Source organism: Dermacentor variabilis, chromosome 4 (assembly GCF_050947875.1).
Source record: "Dermacentor variabilis isolate Ectoservices chromosome 4, ASM5094787v1, whole genome shotgun sequence".
NCBI classification, from domain to species: Eukaryota; Metazoa; Arthropoda; class Arachnida; order Ixodida; family Ixodidae; genus Dermacentor; species Dermacentor variabilis.
Window position 1 is genome coordinate 169,046,945 of NC_134571.1, and position 12,277 is coordinate 169,059,221.

Below are 12,277 nucleotides of genomic sequence, written 5' to 3' on the forward strand. Positions count from 1 at the left end.
GACGCGTCGTACAATCAACACTGGTCTCAAGATCACACACGGAGAAAATCGGTACATGCTCACTGAGCGAAATAGGAAGCATTTGGAAACCTTACGCAACGAAGCTTTCAGCGCGAGAACCGAGCTTCCTAAACACACCCGTATAAATGAATTACCACGGATATCAAATTCGTGGTTGATTAGAAGCAGCCTATAGCAACACAAAGCGAACTTTCAACCTCGCCTGAAATACTCGCAAAGTGGTTCAGTCATCATGGAGAGGCTTGGAAAAGATATAAGCGACCTCTCCCGATTTGCCAGCTTCATGAAGCGTCGGAAGAGTTTCAAGAGTTTCAGGTCACATAACTGATCCCACTAACCAGAGAAAGAGATGGCCGGAGAAAATAGCTTGGGGAACGAAAGATTGCGAGGAACAAAAATATTGGTAATGAAGAGTCTTGACACGTCATTTAAAGGGTTGTAGCAAAACTCAACTCCCAGGGCAAGAATTTTGTTGCGACGGCCTGCAACAATGCTACTACTGCAGAGACAGTCCACAAAAGCTATATCCAGAATCCGGATACGAGCAACTGCCAATTGGAGCCCGAATCCTTACGCGAGGCGACAGAAACAATCGCTACCCTGCACCGCCACGGCTCCAAGTTCGCTGCCTACACGGAGAGGCAGGAAGCACTCATGACGCTGAGAGCTAGATCGAGAACCTTCTCAACCGCTACATACAATTTTTTTCACTATTTTACTACACTATTTTTCTTCAACTATCAGGCTTTTCTTTCGAGGAACCCGTATGGGTTTGGAAGCAGTTTGGAAGTCTGGAAGCAAAGAATGCGACGACGAAAGACGATCTGACGACGTCACATACGAGCCACAGGTCAACGCGACGCAGTCGTGATCCGACGCCAAGACCGAACTGTAATGCAAGACAAAAAACCACCGACCTCGACGTGCTTCTCGACGGCCTCGTACTCACCGCCTTAGTCGACACAGGGGCTGATTACTCCGTCATGAGTGGACACATCGCCGCCCAGTTGAAGAAAGTTAAGACTACGTGGGAAGGCCCTCAAATTCGGACCGCTGGAGAACACCTCATAACGCCGACTGGAATGTGCATGGCAAGAATTACCATTCACGACCGGACTTACCTTGTCACCTTCGTTATCCTCCAACGGTGTTCACGAGACGTCATTCTCGGCATGGACTTCCTCAACCAACACGGCGCAGTCATCGACCTGAAGTCGAAGTCAATAACGCTGTCGGAAGATCATGCGACACCACCGGAGAGCCCTCGTAGTCACCACGCCTTGAGTGTGCTCGAAGATCAAGTGAGCATCCCGCCTCGCTCCAGCATTGTTATTTCGGTCGGCACCGAAACACCTGCTGACGTAGAAGGCGTCATCGAAGGCGACCAACGTCTACTGCTAGATCGTGAAATTTGCGTCGCAAGGAGGATTGCTTGACTGCACGGAGGAAACACAAAAGTGTTGCTGACAAACTTCAGCCAGGAGTTCAAGCACATCAACAAGGGCACGACGATCGCATACATCGAGGAAATTCTGGAAAACAGCAATGCGTTTGTCCTCTCGGATTCTGCCGCATCTACCCCGACGAGCGTAGTTCCCGAGCCAGACTTCGACATAAATCCAAGTCTCCCCACGATTAAACAACAACAACTCAGAAGTCTGCTTCGACGATACAAAGAGTGCTTTTCGACGTCGTCAAGGATTCGATGAATCCCAGTCGCAAAGCATCGCATAATAACCGAAGAGTGCACTCGACCTCTCCGCCAGAGCCCATACCGAGTTTCGACGCGAGAACGGGAAGTTATAAGGCACGAAGTCGACGAAATGCTGCGCGACGACGTCATCCAGCCGTCCAAAAGCCCGTGGGCATCTCCTGTAGTCTTGGACGGAACCCTACGTTTCTGCGTCGATTATCGTCGTCTGAACAAGATCACGAAGAAGGACGTATACCCCCTCCCACGGATAGAAGACGCATTGGATCGCCTCTGCAACGCTAAATACTTCTAGTCGGTGGACCTCAAGTCTGGCTATTGGCAAATAGAAGTCGACGAAAGAGATCGCGAAAAGACGGCCTTCATCACCCCAGACGGCCTCTACGAGTTCAAGGTTATGCCATTCGGACTGTGCTCGGCGCCTGCAGCGTTCCAGCGCGTGATGGACACGGTTTTAGCAGGATTGAAGTGGCAGACCTGTCTCGTTTACTTGGATGACGTCGTTGTCTTCGCCGGAAATTTCAACGATCACCTGAAGCGGCTTGCGACAGTACTAGAGGCCATCAAGTCATCAGGGCTCACTCTAAAGCCGGAAAAGTGCCGCTTCGCTTACGATGAGCTTCTGTTCCTAGGCCACGTAATCAGCAAATCTGGTGTCCGCCAAGACCCGCCAAAGACAGCTGCCATCGCACAGTTCCCGCAACCCATCGACAAGAAGGCAGTGCGTCGATTCCTTGGCATGTGTGCCTACTACAGGCGCTTTGTCAAGGACTTTTCACGCATCGCTGAGCCGTTGACACGTCTACCTAAATGTGATGTTGAGTTCAAGTGGGAAACGCCGCAGTCCGACGCATTTGAAGAACTCAAACGACGCATGTAATTGCCGCCGGCACTTGCGCACTTCGACGAATACGCCGATACAGAAATCCATACTGACGCCAGTAGCCTAGGCCTCGGTGCCGTTCTATTCCAGAGGAGAAACGGAGTCGAACAGCGACTGGCTAGCTTATGCTAGCCGGTCGCTGTCAAAAGTGGAAGGCAACTATTCTACGACCGAAAAGGAATGCCTCGCCATCGTTTGGGCTACGGCTAAATTCCGCCTTTACCTATATGGGAGGCCATTCAAAGTCGTCAGCGACCATCACGCGTTGTGTTGGCTAACTGACTTAAAGGACCCTTCAGGACGGCTGGCACGGTGGAGCCTCATACTACAAGAATACGACATCACTGTAACCTACAAGTCCGGACGAAAACACTCCGATGCCGATTGCCTATCACGCGCCCCCATTTACCCGCCGCCGCAAGACGACGAGAATGACGGCGCATTCCTTAGAATGATAAGCGCGGAAGACTTCGCATAACAGCAACGGGCAGACTGGGAGCTAAACGACCTCGTCGAATATTTGGAAGGGCACACCGACGTTGTCCCCAGGGCATTTAAGCGCGGATTATGTTCTTTCACGCTTGAAAACAATCTATTCGTGAAGAAGAACATCTCACCAGTCCGCGCCAACTACCTTCTTGTTGTCCCGTCGGCGCTGCGTCCAGAAGTACTGCGCGCCCTACATGACGATCCGACCGCCGGGCACCTCGGCTTCTCCCGGACGCTATCGAGGATACAAGAAAGGTATTACTGGCCGCGCCTAACAGCCGACGTCGCCCGTTATGTCAAGACATGCCGAGACTGTCAGCGACGCAAGACACCACCGACAAGGCCATCGCGACTACTACAGCCGATCAAGCCTCCTTGCCGACTTTTTCAGCAGATCGGGATGGACTTGTTGGGACCGTTTCCGACATAAACTTCCGGAAATAAGTGGATCGTCGTGACGACGGACTATCTCACCCGCTTCGCTGAAACTAAAGCTCTACTAAAGCTCTAATTTCGCACTTCGGCAGCGCAGCCGAAGTGGCGAAATTTTTCGTCGAGAACATTCTGCTGCGACATGGTGCTCCAGAAGTCCTCATCACCGACAGAGGAACGGCTTTTACAGCAGAGCTCATGCAAGTCATTCTGCAATACAGCCAGACAAGCCACAGGAGGACAACTGCCTACCATCCGCAGACGAATGGTCTAACGGAGCGGCTGAATAAGACCCTCGCCGACATGCTAGCAATATACGTCGACGTCGAACACAAGACCTGCGATGCCGTCCTGCCGTACGTAACATTCACTAACAACACGGCGGTGCAAGAAACAACACAGATCACGCCGTTCAAGCAAGTATACGGCAGGAACCCGACGACGACGCTAGACGCCATGCTGCCGCACGTCACTGACGAGGATAATCTTGACGTCGCTACATAGCTCCAGCGCGTCGAAGAAGCCCGACAGCTCGCCCGCCTACGGATCGAGAACCAACAGAGGACCGACAGCCGACGCTGCAACCTCCGACGACGCTTCGTTGAGTACCAGCCCGGCGACCGTGTTTGAGTATGGACCCCGATACGCGGACGAGGACTCAGTGAGAAACTACTCCAACGCTATTTCGGACCCTACAAGGTCATCCGACGCATTGGCGTTCTGGACTATGAGGTCCTGCCAGACGGCATTTCGCACTCACAGCGGCGCCGCGCACGATCTGAAGTGGTCCACGTAGTGCGCCTTAAACCCTTCTACGGACGCTGACGAACTTACTTATTTTGTTGTTTTCTTTGCTACGAGTGCTTTTCTTTATTACTTTCGCTTGTTTGCAGCATGGGATCGATGCTTTTTTATGAGGGGGATAATGACACGTGTACTTATCTTTATCGGGCGACCACGTTTCGTCGCTTAACAAATGATATCGCACAGCGCGGCACGCGCCTGCATGTATCCGAAGTTTCTGGAAAGTTATCGATGCTTCTATCCGCTGTCTGTTGTCGCCGAACCATGTGTTATCTGATTTCATCGCGTGACGTGAATGGTGTAGAACTTTGTGGAAGGCACGCAGGTCCCAACGATTAGTCTGGAACGTTCAATGACTGCTGTATAAAAGCCGACGCGCTGCACCCGCTGATCAGATTTTCGACGATCGCCGACCGTGTTCGCCGCTATCGTTGTGCTTTAAGTGTAGCCTGTTTTGTGGGCACAGGTTCGCCCAATAAAAGTTATTTTTGTCGTTCACAGTATTGCTACTGTGTTATTCAACGTCACCACCACGTGACAATATGGGTATCTGGGATAACACCTAGAAGTGAAACGAAATCGCCAATAGGAACAAAATGATTGCCTAAGATTACCGAAGGAGGATTAATCAGCAACTTTTGGCGAGAATAGAAGACTTAAAATTTTGCTTTAGATGAATTAATGATTAGATGGTTGTCGCCGCACCATTAAGTTGCCCAGAATCATATTTGGTTTGATTATTAGAGACGAGATACACTTGTCAGCTGTAGATATAATTATATTGTTAGCGTACCGAACGTAATTACGTCGGTGACATCAGGCATATCAGTATTATGAGAAAAAATGCAAAGGCCCAGGTTTGAGCCCTGTGGTACCCCTTGGCCAAGTTTTTTAGAACAGGAATAAATTTCACACGCATTTACAATTAATTCCCTATAAGAAAAATAACTATTTAGGAAGGCTAGGGCTGGGCCAGTTATTCCAAATGCTTCAATAATTTGAAATAAAATCATGTGATTTATAATCGTAAGGACTTTATTTAGTAAGCTCTAAGAAAACAGAACAGACGATTTCACCATTGACAAGATTATTCGTATCAAATCATTTAGAAAAAGTAGAGCTAAGTAGAGCTAAGCTCCCAGGCATAAAACCCTACTGGCATTATTTAATATATGCAATTTTTCCGCATACTTCCTTAATGTGACAAAAAATAGACCTTCAATAAATTGATAGAATTTTCAAATCGTTTTCAAAAACCGCCGACCTCCGCTTCCACGGTGGGCGGCGGCTCTCGTCGCCTCGAAGTGAGCTTCTTTGAGCGTCACAGTGGTGTCGGGCCCCATCGCCGTCTAGGTGGGCACAGAGGAAGAAACTGCCTCGTGGGGAGCTCCCAAAGAATGCGCACGGCCGATTTGGCGCGCAACAGACTCCTCAGCCAACGGCAGATCCGACCCGATGGGGACCAGCTGTCAAGTTGCCAGAAACGTCGGTGTTCGGTCGCGACCTCGGGGTTCCTACTGAAAGTGATCGACTATGACACTCTGCAGCTTGAATGCTAGCATTCGCTTCTCTGTAGCCTTCTACCTGGGAACACACAAGCACAGACACAACCACAGGGCACTGGAAAAAGCCCTGCTCGAGCCGTCCGGTCTAGCGGACAAATCTACCCACCTGTCCTACCTAATAAGTGAACGAAAGCAGCCATCAAATCTCTAAAACTTCGCTGAAGCTCACAATTTTGATAGTAGACCAGTATTCACAACCGCCTCGCATCATCTGGCACAGAAGAGTCATTTCCAGTGACAAAGCAACAAATGGCACGCACGCGCCCGTTATTCTCAACAAGCCCACCAGGCTTCGTCGTTTGACCCAATAAGTTGGTCCTAATATTTTGTGCCGCCAAAGCAAGCTCTCATCTTCCGCCGAGTTCAACAAAACCAGACTGTCGCGCTGCACAAGACCAAAGTTAGACTGCACCAAAATGCCCTAAATGAACAACTTAAATATTATGCGCAGTGCAAACGCGATGAACAGGCTGTTCAAATTCGAAAGCCGTTGTTATAACTCCTACTACTGCGACTGGAAGCCACTTTTGCCACTTGAATGAATTATCAGTGTCGCTGTTGTTTCACGGCCAAACCTACGTGCGATTTACGCACCAGTCTTTCTTTTCTCTTGTCCACACAGAATACTTGCTAATGAAACAAAAAAGGAATCTTCCATGAATTATGCACTCAAAACTGATTTCTGAGTACTTCCACGCAAGCTCCAAATGAAAATCAAGATGCTACCGTGTTCCAAATACACGTGACACATGCACCAACGTTTCGCTTATCTGTGCCCGCGCAAGGCACGCGTTAAAAAAACGGTGCAAACACCTTCCAAAACTGTGCAGCTAAACAAGGGTTCCTCAAAACTAACACATTCTGCCTTCAAAGAAAAACCTTGTCAACAATTTCAAAAACTGCAATGACATTCCAACTCGACGCTACAGGCTCCTAAAAAATAATCTGTACTTGACGTTACAAAGCCTGTCTCCCACAATAAAGCAAATGTGTCTAAAGCAAATGCGTTTAAATAAATGTGTTTAAATTCATGCGTGCGCAAATCATCTCTTTCAGAACGTCTGTGAGCTCCAAAAAGAAGCAATCTAAATAAAACTATAAACTTGCTTATTGAAACGGTCTCTAGTCTCGGAGATCTCAAAACATATAAACAAGGACTAAAAATAATGAAACGAACAAACTGTTGTTTCCACAATACCTGTACTGCCACTTTTCAACCTCATTAGCCTACGGTTGCGCCATATCTTCAAGCCGTGCTCGAGGCGGACGCGGTGTGAATCCTCTCTCTGTCAGTCAGGAAATTCAAAGGTCACGTAGGCCATTCCCCTCTCTGCAAAACCTGGACACTTTACATAATGGCAAGATGCATTCTAGGCATGGCATTACGACTTCACTGCTTGGTATGTCCCCATTTCCGTCGCGTTAACGCCTCGCTCTCGTGTGTCGTACACAGTTCACCTAGATGGGAACCGAACAAAGGAAAACACTGGCGACTATGTCCACCTCCACACCGAACGTGCTTTTTTTTTCTCGTCCGGCTGCACGGACGCTTTCTGAGTGGAAACATTGCAAGCGACAAGAGCGCCTTTCCAACTCTTTCAATGTACTCCCAAGAGGGTCTGGCTCCTCTCGCTTTATTCGGCCGGGTCATCTTGTCTTATTCTGCGACGCCTCCTTTAGAGCGATAGCCATACTACTACATGTCTCGCAGGGTCATTCATCGTGTCGCAACGACCTTGAGCCGCCGGAGCGCAAGTGTGGCAGCTGTGACGTGACACCAGGTGATCCGCTGCGGAGAGTCATCCCAGTGGCGCTAACCCGAAGCCTCGCCGCTGCGGTACGACCTGACAAGGCGAGGGTTTAACAACCGCTTCGCCGGCGCTTGGTCGCTCAGTCTCGACATAGATGGTGCGCCGGCTGGGTTGTCTGTTTAGTTGTCTGTGCTTGCGCTTTAGCGCAAGTGACAGGCTGAACCCAGCCTGTCACGGTGGGCGACGAGAACCGCCGCCCACCGTGGAAGCGGAGGTCGACGGTTTTTGAAAACGATTTGAAAATTCTATAAATTTATAAATTCTATAAATTTGTATAATTTACATTTTATTGCGTGGCGGCAGGCTGCCAAATTTGAAGCAAAGGCAAAGTTGCCTGCTGAAAAACCCTACACTCTAAATACAGTTGCATCCTTTGGGGTGTATATTTGTCCCACAACGATAATCGTCATCAGTCTTGCCCGCGTTTCCTTTCTTTAACGCTGAGAGCCCGGTATTCCCAGTCACGAACGGCATGCACCTTATCAGTGTGACGCAGCATTCTCGACAGGAAAGTAGCGAGCGCCGAGTTTTCAAGAAAGGAAACGAAAGCAAGGCAGATGACGATTATCGTTGTGGGACAAATATACACCCCAAAGGGTGCAAACTGTTTTGAGAGTGTAGCAAAGGGAGGAGAAATTGAAACACTATAGAGAAGCTTACTAAGTGTGGCAACGTGCCAAGATCGAAGCTACTGCAATCGCCACCGTCGTTCAGCAACACGAACAACAAGGAGAAGCAGGCGAAGCCGTAGATACAATCAACGCACCCACAACGAACGTTTGAGGAACCATATTCTTCTGCTGAGATGAAGCTCGACTGCGACGGCTAGGTTTCACCGCGACTTCACGGACAAGCCGTTCGGCAGCGTGTGTGACGTGTGTGAGAGACTGCAGCCTAACTTTAATCGAGCACCGTGTGCGCAGTCTGCAAAACGAAGCCAAACAGACTTTTCGGTCGAGATAACTATGTTTAGAATTTTTGTTTTCAGCAAGCCTTCTGGTGCTCATTTCCGACACTTACGCTCGCATATCATGCTGGCCAGAACTCATATCGTCCGTCACGATTTTCATCTCAACCGCAGAGTCTGAATGATTTGCGAGTAAATAATCCCTGCCATAGCTACCTCGACTGGCGGGGAGTTTCAAACCCCTCAGGACAATGCAGACATCTTGAAGTTGGTACAAATTAGAACGAGGTATTGAGGCAGAGTTGCGAATGACATTTGACAATCTATGAGGTCGCGTATCATGTACGTAACAAATTAATTAGATAAATCATTACGCTTTTGTATTCAAATCACGTAAGTATACTTCAGTGACTGTCACTTTCATACTAGGGCGATGAAACGTTGCTAGCTTGGGTGCGCAGCTTTTTAGAAACATGTGGTGCTAGCCGCAGACTTCCAGCTGAACCATCCGCGTCGCCTGTGTGCCACTTATCGAGGTCGACGTGCCCGCTTGCTCTCTTGAGCTTTAGAGTTGTATCCACTGCCGTGAAAGCAAGATCAGTCCGTTCTTTCGCAACGCGTCCTACGTCCGCGCCCCACATCTGGTTACACCGAAGCGTTTAACCAGACGCTCCCGTTTTGCCATCTGTCATGCAAGGTACGCGGCTCTCAGAAACGCACAGCTGATATTCTATAGACCCCACCTGTGTCCGTTACGAGGACGACATACACTGCCCATGGACCATTTTTTTTCCTATCTGTAGCTTCATCATCATCAGCCGTCATAGTTAAAACCGTGAACCTCGGGTAACTTGGACGGTGCGCCACAATAGTAAGAACGCCATATGGGTGTCGGCAGGGCTGGGCAGAGGATCCGCCGATAATCCGTTCGCGAATAAATGTAAGCACAAAAGCATGCCAAGTTGCTTGCTGGGACCTCCCACGAATGCTTCGCAATCAAACACGCACCGCTACGCATTGAAGGGTATTTCAATCTTCGCGTTCCCCGTTGATTTCCAGCACGCATGCAATATCCAGTTTTGTACAACTATCCCCATTCGATATCATGCTAGAAAAAAAATTATTCGTTTTTTCAAGCAGCTTCCCTGCCGCATTTATGTTCCTATATTAAAATATAAACTTGCAGACCTTCCTCTTATACAACTTGTAGTAGCTGCTTATACACTTGTCCTTCAGCAAAAATGCTTCCTGGCTTTGAGGTCTACACGAAACTCATGGCTACTAAGGGCGGTGGATCGTATATTCACGTTGTTTCTCTCGCCGCAAGGCACTCAGAAATAAATGTACCCCAGCCTTCTTTCTGTGCCTCAGAAACCAGCACAAAGGAGCTGAGGGTCTCAAAAGTTACATCTGCATAGACTTCGGAAACACTATAGAGCGCAAGAACTCTTTGTTTTTTAACGAGTTTGTTTGTTTAAAAAACTGACCGTGGATTCCCGAGACAGTTCATTCTCGAAGCGTTATGCATAGTAGTGGTACTCCGCGGCCTTTCAGCTTTTACGTTGTTGGCGCGATGGTGTTTAAAGTATAGTTAAGAGCACTGTGTGTAAGTGAGTATAGTTCTAGGGAAGGCAATCATTTGGAAAGCCATGGGTCCCGTTCTTCCTCCAAACCTTCTTGCTTTACAAATAATTTAATAATTTTCTCGACTTCGCAGCGCAAGTATAGCTAAAGCTGGATGGCAAGCCATCTAAATTGATGTGTAGGACCATTTGCCTTCCTTATCTTCTTTGATTCTGAGACTTTAGCGCCTAAGAAAATATTCAACTTGCAGCCAGTGCCATGCCACTGTTCTGTTCTACTTGAACGTAATGTAAATGCTGAAGTTTCTCGGAACTTTCGTGCAGGCGTATTTATCACTGAATGAACGGTCGGCGACATGGCCAAGGACACATTACCTTTCCGTTGCTGGCCTGGAACAACGCGTGCGCCGCCCCAAATGTTCATTTGCAACTTCCTGCATAGGTGACACTTCGAGTAATTCGCTGAGAATCACATCACCGTCGACTTATAATCAGTGCGCGGTGGCTAAGCACGGGCCTATCGCTAAATAATAACAGGGTACTGAGAGAGGTGAAACAGGTTTGTGGGTCTATGGCGAAGCAAATAAATTGATCAAAAGCGCGTAAAAGCAGGAAAAACAAAGGTGGCGTCTTTGAATACGTTTTCGCCGCACATATCTTTTTGGCACCGTTCTTGCGGTGTGCATTACTCACATGGCCCGCTCGCGCAGTTTCTAGCGGTTAAAGTGTTATTGCACTCAGTCAACGAACCTAGACCATCACTGGGTGTGCGATCGCTCATTAGCCCACATACCAAGAAATTGAGAAAATTCATCATGTATTACCCGTTTTGTGAACGCAAGCTCTGTTTCCATGTACGTCGATGTGTTTTTCAGTTAGCGATGCTTTCGGTTTTAATTTTGCTTTCTGTTCTTTTTTTCAGAAATGTCATTTCCTTGCAGAAGTTACATTCGATGGGTGGTTTGCATACAAAGTCAAGGAAAGAAGGGGAGATATGCCTGATTACTTTGCTGTAGGTATCGGCAGATTGAACGACATAGAAAAGGGATTACAGGGAGATCGTCGTCACAAATTAAAATACAATATAACAGGCACATATAAACACCTGTTAGTATGCACTAACCGAACTACGAAGGCAAAACCAAGAACAAGAAATCAAGTGACGCTAACAAAATGAAATAAACCTATTATGGGGATGGAAATAACCCAATGTCATATTTTGCATTGTCTGAAACAATTCATGGATTTATTTACACAGATTTTCATGCTTTCAACACCAACAAAATGATCGAGCTTATCAGCTTCTGTTTAGTTAATAAACTTCACTTGTTTTACTCCGCACTTAGTTCAAGTAACCAAGTGTCGGGTATCGCGTTTATCAACAATAACTCTAGCTACTACACGCATGTACTTTTCTGCCAGCCTCTCAGATACGAAGCCTACCATCTTATGAACCGGAAATATACTTTATGTAGAAAGCCTGCTCTGGGCAGTCTACCTTTGGATGTGAACGTTCGCTCAAGCTCCTTTCCGTAGCATGTCGGGCGTATTGGCCAGCGTACACGACCAGGTTCTGGTAAAATTTGCTGTACACAGCTTCCAAAGCTGATATAAGCTATGTGAAGTACAGGATCACGTATCTGCGCTGCACTGTCGGGCAAGCTATTCGTATGTTTGGATAAATGAAGGAAAACATTTCGTCAAACAGGACAGTCATCGGGTAAGGGTAAGAAATGTGTATTGCATTGTCGTCCGGCTAAAGGAGTGAGAGCGCGGTGTTACGCAATCATTTGGTGATAAAGTGCATGCGTACTTATGAAACCAACGAACATATAGTGGTCCTCCGGCCGGCAGTGACTTAAAGTGGAAAGAGTGGTGCGAATCTTTAGTTCAGTGACCCTGTAAGGGATCAATAGTCAGAGCGTGCGAATCGAACGGTGCGACTTTGTATGAATTTTAATACGTCAATAAAGCACTTTCGATGGTGATTGAAGATAAATGCAGCGCATTGCAATTTGGGACTTACCACTGTTGTGTAAGTTAAAGGCTTTAACTTCGCAGATGAGAATCT

General features: G+C 47.8%; 1 protein-coding gene across 2 annotated transcripts in view; it reads left to right on the forward strand.

The window, feature by feature from the left end:
- Positions 1-11,416, forward strand: part of LOC142578059 (uncharacterized) — an 85,526-nt gene extending 74,110 nt beyond the window's left edge. For both annotated transcript variants that reach the window (XM_075687475.1, XM_075687476.1), the window contains exon 7: positions 11,129-11,416. In XM_075687475.1, the coding sequence (XP_075543590.1) occupies positions 11,129-11,383 (255 nt within the window). In that variant the 3' untranslated portion in view covers positions 11,384-11,416. The remainder of the gene's footprint in view (positions 1-11,128) is intronic.
- The last annotated feature ends 861 nt before the right edge of the window (positions 11,417-12,277 follow it).